Source organism: Ranitomeya variabilis, chromosome 3 (genome assembly GCF_051348905.1).
Source record: "Ranitomeya variabilis isolate aRanVar5 chromosome 3, aRanVar5.hap1, whole genome shotgun sequence".
NCBI classification, from domain to species: Eukaryota; Metazoa; Chordata; class Amphibia; order Anura; family Dendrobatidae; genus Ranitomeya; species Ranitomeya variabilis.
Window position 1 is genome coordinate 168,616,758 of NC_135234.1, and position 16,095 is coordinate 168,632,852.

Genomic DNA, 16,095 nt, shown 5'->3' on the forward strand with positions numbered 1-16,095 from the left:
AGGATAGAAAGAAGATTGAGAAGATAGACGATTAAAGAATCTTTTTCTGCCTGCCCCTTTGCTTCTGTCTGTAGGGGTAGCAAGATGAGCGTGGAGATAAAGAAGATTAAGGGTTGCTTCCAACTGCCCCCTACAGATTGTAGTAGACAGGGCAGATAAAGGAAGCATGGCATGATTACAAGGTCACAATATATGCATACATGAGTTTGTTGGTTGCCTGTAAACATGGAGACACATAGGTATGTATAGAAGCTGTATACACAAAATTGTAAGCTTTAAAAATCAATAGTTGGTCTGTATCCTGGAACTTTACAACAGAAGGCCACCATTTCAGAGATTACATGCTGTCACCTACTAGGCCACAGATATGGTCTATGTTATCTATGACTGCATGGCAACCTAGCAGCATTAACATGAGCCACTAGACAATAATATTTAATTCTGAAACCTGACCCGAGACATTATGCACATAGATCTTCATAATCATATCACTTTCCTTCAGTTTGGAGCAGGAATTTTAGGCAAACATGTCATCTTAGAATTACCATAATTAGTATTTCTTGTTAAACATATTTTTAAGAATTTCTGATTGTTTTTCTTTTATTTTCCGTGCCTCTGTCTGTTAAAATGTGTGTGTATATATTCTGTGACTCGCTCTGCTGCTTCACAAAGGTAGACACAGAAACAGTCCTAGTAGAAATTCACCTGCTGGTTTATTTTAGACAGCATAACCTTTGCAGGGTTCAGGAAAGCAAACAAAGCCTTTCTGGCAAAATGGTAAAACAAAAACAAAGTCTCTGAGAGTCCTTGTCCTACCTGCTCTTAGCTCCTATGGGAGTTCCACCTCTCTCCCAACATAATAACTCATATAGAGACATCTCATGGTTACATATAATTAATCAGGTATTAATACCATTAGTACCAGGGACTATATGACCTATCATCATATATTAAATAGCAACACCGGAAAAAGATGACACAAGGTCATGGTTACAACTATAGAAAAAACTTTATTAAGGATAACAAGCAAGTGTACGGAGGGAAATGTGGCTACACAAAGAGGGTGTTATAAAGATGACAGGGGGGCCCGTACCTAGGATGGCAGTACTTCATAATTACACCGTAATATTACCCATAAAAAATAATCAAAAATAAAGAAAGTAACCTTAAAAAAGAAACAAACATAAAAGAAAAGTAGGCAGAATAATGCTATACGGTATTTAACTGCAATATTCCATATACAGACTGCAGTGGGACACAATAATGGTCATGATGGTATATGAAGTCATAGTAATCGTCCTAACTAGCAGAGAATGGCAGTACTTCATAATTACACCATAGCGTTACTCATAAAAAATTATCAAAAGTGTATAAAGTAACCTTAAAAAAGAAACAAACATAAAGAAAAATGGGTAGAATAGTACTATGCGGTATTTACATGCGGTATTCCATATGCAAAATACAATAGGGCACAATAATAGCCATAGTGGTATATGAGATCATAATAGTAGTCAAGGCTAGCAGCAAAGAATAGTATAATAAGTACACCACTTTAACAAAGTACCTTACCGCAAAAAAGAAGGAAGACTGACAATCCAAGGGACGTGCCTCCCGCCCCAACGCGCGTTTCGGTGCTCACACCTTCGTCAGGGGGCATTAATGGAGTGTGCACACAGGGTTTAAAAAGAAGGAACGACCCCGGAAATGAACGCGGACAAACCGGAAGTAGTCGCTCGGTACCATGGTAACCTTCACACCGCAGCGCCCAGAGAGAAGTAGAGGAACGCCGGAGATCACAGGGGCCCCATGTGACCATCAGCGTCCAACCACCCTCACAGAGGCGTGCAGGCGCAGAAGGAACCACGACGAGTAAAAAAAGGGTAATTTGTATAAATGAATGAAAATACCCATACGCTAGGGGAATCACAATGTGTATCATAATGGGCTTTAAACGCTATGAAGTCAATATGATTATATAGCTGCAGTAATCATGTATGTACTATATGTACAGTCTAGATGGAGCAAAAGGACACTACATAGCAGGTGACATAAATGTCTAAACTAAGACATAGCCCAACTCAGCAGTAGACATATAAAAATTATAGATATTATACATAATTTTAGTATAAGGAAGACATAGTATAATACACAAATAAATCAAAAACCACCAATCATCAAAAAAAGTATTGTTGTCAACCAAACAATGTAATCAAAATATATATATAATAGATCAAAGAATAAATAACAGACAATACAAATGGTTTTTAGCCAATTATTGAAAAATCCAGATATCTGCTGACATAAGATGATTATGAGCATAGACTTGACTCGAAGATGTTCCCCATACGAGGTGGCACTTTCATAGACCATATACGATTAACACAGGGTCGAATGCACTAAAGAGAACAAAAACCTGTTAAAAACAATTAAAAAAAACAATATAACAAACCCTCCAGTGGAGCCAAACCACAGACAAGGCCAAGGATCTCATAAATTATTACCATACAAGCTACAGGTTGATTATAAAAAGGGGGCATAGCTTAGATTGTCATTAAGTCCAGCAGGTTGGACCGTGTTCAACGTCCAGATCCATCTGGACTCAACCCGGGCCAACCGCTGGAAGGTACCCCCTCCTCGGATACCCACATCCAACTGATCTATACCTCTTGCCTTAAGGAGACTAGCATCACAGGAGTGAAACCTCCTAAAGTGACGTGGCAGTGTTTTGAGTGTGGTGATGTCCTCCACTGTGGCCGCCGCGCTGATGCCCAAAACGTGTTCGCGTATGCGTACTTTAAGTTGGCGTGTAGTCATACCAACATATTTTTTCTCACATGGACATGTGACCATATAGATCACGTTCCTAGTGGAGCATGTTATTTTCTTGTAAATTTTATACTCCCGAGATCCATCAAAATTGGAAAATACACTAGCTCTCACAATATTAGGGCAAGCAACGCAGCGGCCACAGGGAGTACACCCAACACGGACCGCCATTGAATCCAGGAAGGTACCCACCCCCTGACCTGTATAGTGGCTATGGACAAGCATGTCTCTAAGATTCCTAGATCTTCTAACCGCCACTCCGACTCTATCAGGTAAGTGGCGTGCAATTATAGGGTCTGCTTTGAGAACATGCCAAGACTTTTGTAAGATCTTCTTCATCATTGGGAAGTGCGAGTGATATCTGGTGACAAAACGGACTATATCACGTTCCTGCTTATCATTTTTATTATTATTATAGAGGAGTGAATCTCTTGACGCGTGTCTAGCTCTATTAAAAGCTTTTTTGATACTCCTCTTACTATGACCTCTGGATAACAATCTATTTTTTAAGTCCTCGGCCTGGCAAAGAAAATCAACTTCAGTTGAGCACAGTCGCCGTAATCTAAGAAATTGGCCAGTGGGGACAGCCCGAATAACATGGTCAGGATGAGAGGAGGAGGCATGCAACAAGAGATTGGTCGAAGTAGGCTTCCTGTAAATGACCGTTTGTAGACTTCCTGCATCATCACGTTTCAATGTGACATCCAAGAATTCAATGGCGTTGCCATCGAACTTGTACGTCAATGTGATGTTATATGAATTATTATTTAGGGATATCATAAAGTCATTTAGACTCACAGAAGAACCCCGCCAGATTATCAAGATATCGTCAATGTACCGTGTCCATAAAAGGACACGGCACATTGACTCAGGACAATCCGGCAGGGAGAGGTCCCTCTCCCACAGCCCCAGGAACAAGTTAGCATACGCCGGGGCAAAAGGAGCCCCCATGGCTGTGCCCTGGAGCTGCAGGAAGAAGGACCCCTTAAAAACAAAAAAATTGTGTGTCAAAGAAAACTCTAAAAGTTGATATAACAGGCGCTTAATCTCCACCGAGAAACTGGATGTGTCGAGAAAAAATTCTATTGCACGTAGGCCGTCCTGATGTCGAATACTCGTATAGAGTGATTCGACATCAGCCGTCACCAAATATTCATCCTCCTCAAGATGTAACCCATCCACCCGCCTTAGCAACTCACCGGTATCCTTTAGATACGACGGTAAACAGGCAACCAATGGTTGCAATTTGGAATCAATCCACTGGTTTACCTTCTCTAAATAGTTGCCATTACCAGAAATAATAGGGCGGCCAGGGGGAGTCCTCATGTCCTTGTGGACCTTGGGGAGAAGGTAAAAAGTGGGGATGGTAGGATCACTCACCACCAGTGCAGCTGCCAGCTCACTCGTGATCGTACCAGCATCCCCAGCTTTTTTAATAATGACATTAAGTTGTTTCGTGTATGCGGACAAGGGGTTAAATGTAAGCTTTTGGTAGCAGACCCGATTATGAAGCTGGCGAAACGCCTCTTTTTCATACATAACATTGGGCCATACTACTACATTACCCCCCTTGTCCGCAGGTTTAAATACCACATCCCCAAGGTCCTGAAGGACACGAAGTCTCCCCCTCTCCTCCACTGTCAAATTATCCCTATAGATATATCTAGGGATATCTCGGAATTCTTTGGTCACTAGTTGTACAAATAAGTCCACACTTGGACATGACGAGAGAGGAGGGAATTTTTTCGACCTAGGTCGGATAGAGGTAGGAATCATACCTCCTTCAGGGGTATCATGTTCTACAGCCAGTTCCTCCAGAGTGCGCAACGCTACCTGTTCTTCTTCTGTAGGGAAAAGTTCAGCCAGATTACCATCAAAGAAGTATTTTTTAAACACCAGAGATCTGGCAAATAGATGCAAATCCTTCACAGCTTCAAACACATCAAAAGGTGCCGCAGGTGAGAAGGAGAGACCTTTTTCTAACAATTTCAGGTCTGTATCAGTGAACTTGTGGGTACTAAGATTAATTACCTTATTCCTGTATTTTCTAGTTTCTGAGGAAAAATCATCTCGTCTGTATGGATGAAAGGTAAAATCCCTCTGATTGTAAGTAGTCGTTCTTGACCTAGTGGTCATAGATGAAGCTGATTGTTCGGAGGTATCACTGGCCGATGAGATGGAGGTTTGAGACGGAATACGTCTCATCTGCCCATCCATCTGTCTCCCTTTCCTCCACAAATACACCCTCTTACTCTCATAATCCTGACGATCCCTGTTGATTTTAGTAGATTGGGTGTCTTGAATTTTCTTCACAACATTATCCAGGATTTTACCCATCTGTTTATTAAATACATCCAGCTGTTCAACAGTACCACAGGATTTCAAATCCTCTTCCGCTCTTTTAATCGACACATCCAACTGAGCAATCACATTTTTATTGTAGTCGCTCAGTAATTTCATTAATTGACCAGAACAATTGTTGCATGCCTCCTCCCAACCAGAAATCAATCCAATGTCTTCAACAGGAAAAGTAGGTATTACACGGACCCTAAGTCCACGCGGTATCATATTCCTGGCCATATAGCTATCCAAAAAGGTACAATTCCACCATAATTTTGTCCGCTTTACCACCATATTTTGTAACACAGTCACTTGTTCATCCCATTTACGATCATTGGTCTGCTGGGAGATGGAATCATCACCTCCAAACACTTGTTCAATATGTGAACGCCAGGCAATTTCCCTAGCCTTGAAGTCCATATCAATATATAGTCCTGTGCAAAACACAGCAAAAATTACATAATAACTCATATAGAGACATCTCATGGTTACATATAATTAATCAGGTATTAATACCATTAGTACCAGGGACTATATGACCTATCATCATATATTAAATAGCAACACCGGAAAAAGATGACACAAGGTCATGGTTACAACTATAGAAAAAACTTTATTAAGGATAACAAGCAAGTGTACGGAGGGAAATGTGGCTACACAAAGAGGGTGTTATAAAGATCCCAACATACAAGATATACCACAGGTCCAGGTATATATCATGTATAAGTCATGTGATCATAAGGTCACTGCAGGTCCTCATACACCTGCAGGTCCTGCAGGGAAAAGGGGTACGGTGAGCACCCTCCCACCTGCACAACGGGTGCTCAAATAAAACCGACCCATTAAACTCTGTACCAGCCTCTCATCACCTAGTGTGCTGGAAACACAAAAACATTCCGGTTTCACATCACTGACCGCTGCATGCGCAGTGACATGTACCTCCCTTCCTCCACAAAGCCAGTGACTCTGTCACATATTTTTCCCCTCTGCCCAAAGCCGGGGGTTTTGGCACCATCAAACACTAGACAGGGAATTTGGGAGAGGGCATCCGCATTGCCGTGTAACTTCCCTGGCCTGTGTTCGACATGAAACGAGAAGTCCTGAAGAGCTAATAACCACCTAGTTAACTTGGCGTTCTTATCCTTTTTCTCATTCAACCATCTCAGTGGGGCATGGACAGACACTAATTTGAAACTACGGCCCAGAAAGTAGTACCTTAGTGTATCTATGGACACTTTATGGTCAAACACTCCTTCTCCGCAATTGTATATTTCTTCAATCAAGAAGAAAGATTTCGGCTGAGATACAGGATGGGATGCTCTTCTCCGTTTATTTCCTGTGAGAGCACCGCTCAATCCAGCTTCTGAAGCACCGGTCTGTAACACAAACTCCTTCTTAAAGTCTGGTGCGACCAAGACCGGATGACTACACAGAGCCCGCTTGAGTTCCTGAAACGCCTCTGTTACAGTCTCGTCCTCCTCTCCAGCAAGGACGTGTAGAGGAAACTCCTTCACTTCTGATTTTGTCGGAGTCACCTTCAGAGGGGCCTGGCTTTTGACCGGGACACTCTGTACATCTCCCTTTTACCACAAGTTCTAAAACAGAGCAAAATCCTGCCCCAGGATGACAGGATGGATTAAGTCCTTTACTACCCCAACCTCATGGGCTCTATGCAGCGGATGCCCACAAACGTATGAGGGATTAACTGGTGGGGCAGTGCAGTCTGATTACGTTCACTAGACTTCCAGAGTCCAACAGTCCTAGAACCATTACCCCATTGGTGGACACGGCACACGACTGGGGACCATTCCAGCACAGCCTTAGGGACGCTTCAGCAGGATTGGGATACCGCCCGTTGTGGGTCTAGCCACCTTCTGTGGTGAGCCCACCCCCTTTTTCGGTATCCCAGTACGGGGAAGTAGTGACGTCAGAGGGATTTCTCCACAACCTGGTATCTCTCAACCAGGCAGATCAAGTCACCTGCATTCCTGGGGTCGCCCTGGGCAACCCAGGTCTGTATTGGCCTGGGAAAGGAGTGCACAAACCTGTCCATCACCACACAACCATTTGGGCTGGAGTGGAAGTATCTGGCTGCAGCCACTTTTGAACCAGGTGCAACAAAGTGTGAGGGCGTGGGGGTTTGTCACCAGCATACGCCCAGTGGTGAACTCACTGAGCTCTTACAGACATTGTCACTCCCAGGCGTGCCAGAATTCCAGTTTTTAATTTTCCATACTCTTTTGCATCCTGGAGGGCTAAGTCGTAATATGCTTTTTGAGGTTCACCGGTCAAATAGGGGGCCAGCACCTCTGCCCACTGTTCTAGTGGTAGCCTCTCACTCTCCGCTACCTGCTCAAACACAGTCAAAAAGGCTTCATCATCCCCCGGGGTCATTTTCTGTAAGGCTCGTCTTACTGTTTTATAGTGCAGCGTGTCGCCCTATCTCAACAAAGCCCGTCCAGAAAAAAATGTGAATAGTTAACCAGCATACTGTTATTCCATATTCGGTGACCTTAAAATCCTTTATACAACAGTTTGTTACATTATGCATTTCATTCTTTTAAATAGGTCAACTAATAATAATTATTATTAGTTGACCTATTTAAAAGACTGAAATATTGTAATATTCCGTAAATAAATAATAAAAATAGGTTAAATAATAAAACCTTTTTTAAAAACATGGTAAATATTTATAAAATATCAAGGTGTCACATTAGAATCATGTAAGACATTCCCAAATAAATCAAACTGTTGCTCCAATATCAACTCTCTCAATGGCAGACTAGGAGTATCCAACAATGGCAGACTAGGAGTATCTAATAATGGCAGACTAGGAGTATCCAATAATGGCAGACTAGGAGTATCCAACAATGGCAGACTAGGAGTATCCAACAATGGCAGACTAGGAGTATCCAATAATGGCAGACTAGGAGTATCCAATAATGGCAGACTAGGAGTATCCAATAATGGCAGACTAGGAGTATCCAATAATGGCAGACTAGGAGTATCCAACAATGGCAGACTAGGAGTATCCAATAATGGCAGACTAGGAGTATCCAATAATGGCAGACTAGGAGTATCCAATAATGGCAGACTAGGAGTATCCAATAATGGCAGACTAGGAGTATCCAACCATGGACCCCATATTCTCTCAAATTTGATCAGTGTATTACATCTTTTGTATATACCTTTTTTCCAGTCCAATGTTATTATTTATTCTATTTTTAAATTCTCTGATTAATGGGGGTGAGGGATTAATCCATTTGGATGCAATATGTTTCCTAACCTGATATAGTATACCCATGCCATCCTCTATTAAAGGGAACCTGTCACCCCCCCCCCAGTCGTTTCAAACTAAAAGAGCCACCTTGTGCAGCAGTAATGCTGCATTCTGACAAGGTGGCTCTTTTAGTTCTGGGTGCTGTAACTGCAGAAATAATCAGTTTTATAATTTGTCTGAAATACCTGGTCCTCAGTCAAGTGGGCCGGCGTTTCCCCCCTGCTTCAGACAGCACACAACTGTCACTCACATCTTCTTGGCGCCGGGCGCCGCCTCCTCCTCGCCGCTGTTTTCAAAATAGCCGGTGCCTGCGCTCTTATCCCCTGCCTGGTGCAGGCGCAGTGAGCGCTGCCCGTCTTTCCTCATATGCAGCCCAGCTGACTGCGCCTGCGCGACCGCCCTGCTTGTGATTCCCAGCCCCGCAATGTGAATAAATCATAAGTCACTGCGGGGCTGGGAATCACAGGCAGGGCGGCCGCGCAGGCGCAGTCAGCTGGGCTGCATATGAGGAAAGACGGCCAGCGCTCACTGCGCCTGCACCAGGCAGGGGATAAGAGCGCAGGCGCCGGCTATTTTGAAAACAGCGAGGCAGAGGCGGCGCCCGGCGCCAAGAAGATGTGAGTGACAGCAGTGTGCTGTCTGAAGCAGGGGGGAAACGCCGGCCCACTTGACTGAGGAGCAGGTATTTCAGACAAATTATAAAACTGATTATTTCTCAAGTTACAGCAACCAGAACTAAAAGAGCCACCTTGTCAGAATGCAGCATTACTGCTGCACAAGGTGGCTCTTTTAGTTTGAAACGACTGGGGGGGTGACAGGTTCCCTTTAACATTAATATACATTTCCTGGGATCAGACAGAATCTCAATATTATATACTCTCTTAATGATACAAGACAACCCCTTTAAAAATAAATCTTAAATCTGGAGGTTTCACTCTTGCAAAATAATCTCTACAGAACAGAAATATTTTTTTGGTGACATGGAAGGTGAAAAAAAAACCATTATAATGAGAAATTCTTAAATCACTATATTTAAAGGGGATTTCACATCTAAATTATTTACTGTTTATGTGCATGTAGCTCTTCCAAAGACAAGACCAGCAGTACCTTTACATGAGTATGTAAAGTTACTTGGTACTCCAGTAGAAGGATGTATGTGCGCATTTTATTGTGAGGCAATCCAAAAGGTACGGTAGCAATGTTTCTGTCCCAAAACATGGACCTTGGTCAGACATATATTGCTGAAGAGTACAGAGAAGTTCCTTCTCTATTGCTAGCCGTACTTATTCACTGTACTGTACGGCAGTCCATGTCTGATAAAGGTCCATGTTTTGGTGAAAAAAAATACTTTACTATTGTACCTTTTTGGATTTTCTCACAATAAAATTTTGCACATATATCCTTCTGCTGGAGTGGCGGATATTAAATAATTGGCTTAACGGAGTGGAATCCTTCCCTAGCACTCCCTCCTTGAAGGATTGCTGTATACCCGCAACACATATAATACCTTAACGTAGACAGTCTGTTCCTCTGTTACTGAGAAATCAGCCTTTGAATTGATATGACATGATAAATCTGAAGCTTCTGTCACTCCAGCTCTATTTCCCACCCAGTACCACCTCTCCTTGCTTGACTAACAGTCCCTATGCTGCGAGACTTAAGGCAAAGAAGTCATCAGTTAAGCAGGAGGAGGCGACACTGGGTGGAGAATAGAGCTGGAGTGACAGAGGCTTCAGTTCCATCATGTCTTATCAATTCAAACACTGAATTCTCAGTAATGCAGGAACGGACTGGCCGTGTAAAGGCGTTGCAGGACTTGTGAATAATAGAGCTACATGCACGTATAATATAAATAGCTGTGGATGTGAAATCCTACTGACAGATTCCCCTTACAATAAAATCTCTTATTTTTTAAAAGGTACAAAATCGGTTATTTTCTGATGACATGTTCACCTTAAAATATTGTGTCATGAGGGGCAATGCTGCTTACATTATAATGTTTTCAGGATGTGCTTAATAAAAAAAACTCCCAACATTTTAGTGTTGGCAGAACAGATTTGATTGACGTTGATTCTGCACAATGTTTTCTTCTTGTCTCGGAAATCAATCTATTCTGTTTCATTACAATGTAAATATGAAAATATGAATGAGGCATGGACAAACAGGATAAGAGTACATTGTCATAAAAAGGCATTGAATATAGGAAACATCCATGCCCACATTCCCGTGCAATGGGGCCCTGCCAGGTCTAGGCAGTCTGTTCTGTACAGTAATGTGTTAGTAAAAGCTATCAGATCTATATAAAAACATAAGCTCTGCCTTAAATTATCAGGTTTTAGCTGTGGACTGAATGTGATCGCTTGTTTATTTTTATTTCCATTATATATTCAGATGTATGTGTTACCAAGTAACTGGAAATAATTTGCGTTTCCACAGGAAATGGTGGTTGAACTTTGCTCTGGTCCTTGTTTAGCAATGGAAATACAAGCACCTGATGCCCCAAAGTCATTTAGAGAGTTTTGTGGGCCTGCAGATCCCGTAAGTAAATCACGTTTGAGGATTACATGATGCACATCATAGGTGTATAAGACCATGTTCCCACGATGAGTTTTGTTTTTCTTGTTTTTTTTAATGTTGCATGTTTTAGAAAAAGTGCAAGTAACCTATTTTACATAATGGTTGCAGAAATGGTGCAGAATACCTGCAATATCAAAAACCCACTAAAAGCTCATTGTAGGAATGTAGCCTAAAGGATTTCTATATATGTCATATACCTTTCCCATTCCCGGCACTTATCATAGTTATAAGAACCTAAGATATGGTTTCGTTACACAGCAAAACCGCTTTCAGACAACTGCTAAAATTTGCATTTGAAATTGGACTTTTTTAAGGGGAAAAAAGGGGAGAAGCCAGCACTGCTTATGGTCAGGACACAATACATAAAGTGCACATATTAAATTCTATCTGTATTTCAAATATGAGACATTTAGCAAACAATTGATCAATTCTTTGAGCTGCCCCGCCACTTCACAGCATTCTCATAATGGGGCAGTCCTACTCTACGTATTTTATTTACGTTGTGCCATTACGGCCTCCTAAATGTATTAAGAGTAAAAAAAAAAAAGGAAAAAGGTGCAGGGCCTCTCTGACCTTTCCTGGCGCCTGCACTCTGCAGTACATTGTCTGCCCTCAACAGGGCAGACAAAGTACGCCTGCGCAGGAGCCGCGGCAGGAAGAAAAGAAGAGGACGTCATCCTATGAAGATGCGACGCCCATCGGACCAAACCGGGACCACCCCTGGGTGAGTATAATATAACCTGTTTTTTCTTATCTTGCAGGTTGCATCGGGGGCTTATCTACAGCATTACAGAATGCTATAGATAAGTCCCTGATAGCGGTGGCCTTAGCTTATAGGCAAATTTTGGGGTGACAGGTTTCTTTTAATAGTCAGAAAGGCTACGCAGACAGCTGCAGGCTGATATTCCAAGCCTAGAATGGAGCCATGGGTATTCCCCCCCCCCCCCCTCCCCGGCTAAAAATACCAGCACCATCTGTACGATACGCCAATTCTGGCACTTAGCCTTTCTCTTCCCACTGCCCTGTAGCGGTGGCATATGGGGTAATAAGGGGTTAATGTCACATTTGATTGTAAGGAATATCCATTTTTTCATCCTGTAGTTATTAATGAGATAAAAAAAGATACAGCCAGAAAAAAGTATTTTAACCCCTTTCTGACCTCGGACGGGATAGTACGTGTGAGGTCAGATCCCCTGCTTTCATGTAGGCTCCAGTGGTGAGCCCACATCAAAGCCGCGACATTTCAGCTGTTTTGAACAGCTGACATGTGCGCGCAATAGTAGCGAGTGGAATCACGATCCACCCGCCGCTATTAACTAGTTAAATGCCGCTGTCAAACGCTGGCCGCAGCATTTAACTACCGCTTCCGGCCGCCCGGCCGGAAATGTGCTCATCGCCGACCCTTGTCACATGATCGGGGGTCAGTGATGCGTCAGGATAGTAACCATAGAGGTCCTTGAGACCTCTGTGGTTACTGATGCCGGCTTGCTGTGAGCACCACCCTGCAAGCCTGTAATTAAGCTACATAGCAGTGAACTGATGATTTCTGCTATAAAGCAGAGACGATCAGGCTATGCCAGCTTCTAGCCTCCCATGGAGGCTATTGAAGCATGGCAAAAGTTTAAAAAAAGATGTTTAAAAAAATATGAACTAAATAAAAAAAGATAAAAGTTTAAATCATCCCCCTTTCGCCCCATTCAAAATAAAACAATAAAAATAAAATCAAATATATACATATTTGGTATCGCCGCGTTCAGAATCGCCCATCTACCAATAAAAAAAGGATTAACCTGATCGCTAAACGGCATAGCGAGAAAAAAATTTGAAACGCCAAAATTACGTTTTTTTGGTTGCTGCGACATTGCATTAAAATGCAATAACGGGCAATCAAAAGAACGTATCTGCACCAGAATGATATCACTAAAAACGTCAGCTCGGCATGCAAAAAATAAGCCCTCAACCGACCCCAGATCACGAAAAATGGAGACGCTGCGGGTATCGGAAAATGGCGCACATTTTTTTTGTTTGTTTGTTTGTCTTTTTTGTTTTTTTTTAGCAAAGTTTGGAATTTTTTTTCACCACTTAGTTAAAAAATAACCTTGACGTGTTTGGTGTCTATGAACTCATACTGCCTTGGAGAATCATAATGGCAGGTCAATTTTAGCATTTAGTGAACCTAGCAAAATAGCCCAACAAAAAACACGCATGGGATTTCACTTTTTTTGCAATTTCACCGTACTTGGAATTTTTTCCCCATTTTCTAGTACACGTCATAGTAAAACCAATGATGTCGTTCAAAAGTACAACTCGTCCCGCAAAAAATAAGCCCTCACATGGCCATATAGATGGAAAATTTAAAAAAGTTATGGCTCTGGGAAGGAGGGGAGGGAAAAACGGAAAATCCCAAGGTCATGAAGGGGTTAATGAAATAAAACGCTACTCATTTTTTCATAATTTTTATTCCACGCCTAATCCAATTGAAGCCATCGATCACCTGCAAAACATTTTAATTTAAAAAAACTAACACAAATACTCCCTGTTCCGACGTAGTCCCTCTTTAATAACGAGTGTCCCACGACGATCTCCCCTATAGAGTGGGTACATCAGCAGATGTGACCGCTCTATAGGGCCTCCGATGACCGGAGATAACCCTCCCGCAGTGTATCATCGGAGTTCACTTTAAGACACTACAGCCGTGAGAAAATTCTGACGCTGTAGTGCCGCAAGTGACAGGTGAACTCAGGTGACCTGTTGGCAGCGGAGTGATACAGTGTGGAGGATTATCTCCGTCATTGATCACTGGAGCCTCTGGAAAGCGGTCACATCTGTACATGTGATAGCTCTCCACAGGAGATCGTCATAGGACAATCGTTATTAAATGGATTGCTTCGGACACAGGGAGTACATTGTTTGTTTATTATTTTAATTTTATTTGCAGATGATCGATGGCTTCGGTGATTAGATTTATATGGTAAGTATGTACTATATGTGTACTGTATGGTTTTTTTTTTGTTTTTTTTTTAACATTCAACACATTAGCAGGATGATGGGACTACTTTCCCATCATTGGCTAATAGTGTTACTGTAGCAGTCATAGCCGGATGGAACTAGTAGTCCCATCAGACGATGCCTGCCTACACACAGATACACACACACAGCCCCGCACACAAACACAGATTCACGCAGGCAGCGGCACACACACATACATGCTGACCCCCGCATACACATACATGCACATAGCTCCGCCCACACACTTCCGTCCTCCTGATCTGCAGCGTTTCTAGCACCCACATCCACAGCAAATCTGCAGATTTTTTTTACATCTGTGCATCATCATACATCATGTGCCTGACTCAATGGAAGTCAATGGGTGCAGAAACGCTGCAGATCCGCAAAAAGAATTGACATGCTGCGGAAAAAGAAGCTGCGTTTCTGTGCGGATTTTTCCGCAGCATGTGCACAACATATCTCCATTTCCCATAGATTAACATTGGCTGTGGACTACACTGCTTATTTTATGCAAATCTGTGCAGCCAAAAACGCTGCGGATCCGCATCTAAATCTGCAACGTGTGCACATAGCCTCAGTGTAATTATATGGTTAGTAGAAAAGGAAAGTCGAGCATTCATTCTCAAAGTCATAAAGTCTTTATTTCATAACATTAAAATCTATTATGGTAGAAAAACTGTCTCACAAGGCTACGTTTTCTATTTAAATGTTGTATTATTTTGGATTTTAATCTTATGAATAAAAGAATTCAGATATTTTATTTTACTTTTCTCCAAAAAACTGAGTTAGACAAGCAGGATAGGACGTCAACAGTTGGGCTAGATGACGCAAGGAATAGAATGTAACAGAGGAGATGGATATGCTGGACAGCATGTTGTACTGGATTTGATGATTGACGCCTAAGGCAAGGAAGGATAGAGCGGAGTGTGCTGGATGTTATATTCGTCATTAAATCGCAGAACCTGGATATGTAATATGGCACCTTAATCATAGAACAGCATAGCTCAATATGTAAACGGGCAGCTTGGAACAGCAAAGCTGGGATTACAGCAGGTAGAGCGAATTATGCGATGGTTTTTGCCACTGCACTTGGGGACACTTTCAAAGTTTGCCCAATTTTTCAGACTGACTGACCTTCATTTCTTAAAGTAATGATGGCCACTCGTTTTTCTTTACTTAGGTGCCTTTTTTTGCCATAATACAAATTCTAACAGTCTATTCAGTAGGACTATCAGCTGTGTATCCACCAGACTTCTGCACAACACATCTGATGGTCCCAACCCCATTTATAAGGCAAGAAATCTTGAAAATCTTGAAAACCTGACAGGGCACACCTGTGAAGTGAAAACCATTTCCGGTGACTACCTCTTGAAGCTCATCAAGAGAATGCCAAGAGTGTGCAAAGCAGTCATCAAAGCAAAAGGTGGCTACTTTAAAGAACCTAGAATATAAGACATATTTTTAGTTGTTTCACACTTTTTTGTTAAGTATATAATTCCACATGTGTTAATTCATAGTTTTGATGCCTTCAGTGTGAATGTACAATTTTCATAGTCATGAAAATACAGAAAAATCTTTAAATGAGAAGGTGTGCCCAAACTTTTGGTCTGTACTGTATGTGTGATAGCCCAACAAGAAGCTGAACTGGACAGTCCTGTTGTACACAACGTCCAGCCATGTGGTAGATAGATAAGCACGCTGCATGCCTGACCTGGCCCTCAAAAGGCCTAAGAAATACATCAGAGGTGTTTGCAGTACCGCAGTAGAGTGAGACCGCTGCCAGAGAGGGAAGAAACAGAACTTGATGCTGAAGCCGCAACTGGTGAGTAACTAATGACAATAGTATTTGTCTCTATACCGGCTAGTCAGTCAGCGCAAGTCTGAAAATGGAAAACCCACAGCATTAAAGGGAGTCTCTCAGCCCAAACTGACAGTATAAACTTATATCCCTAAAAATTGTCACCTTTAGTGTTCTAACCGCTGCCTCCATTCTGTGGAAACTGAAGTTTAGTCATATATGCTAATTAGGCTGCTTGTGTACCCTGGGTTTGGCTAAGTGGCTC

General features: G+C 42.2%; 1 protein-coding gene across 2 annotated transcripts in view; it reads left to right on the top strand.

Annotated features, from left to right (window-relative positions):
• Positions 1-16,095, top strand: part of NME7 (NME/NM23 family member 7) — a 339,877-nt gene that overhangs the window by 209,145 nt on the left and 114,637 nt on the right. For both annotated transcript variants that reach the window (XM_077294850.1, XM_077294851.1), the window contains exon 10: positions 10,883-10,984. In XM_077294850.1, coding sequence (XP_077150965.1) covers positions 10,883-10,984 — 102 coding nt within the window. The remainder of the gene's footprint in view (positions 1-10,882; positions 10,985-16,095) is intronic.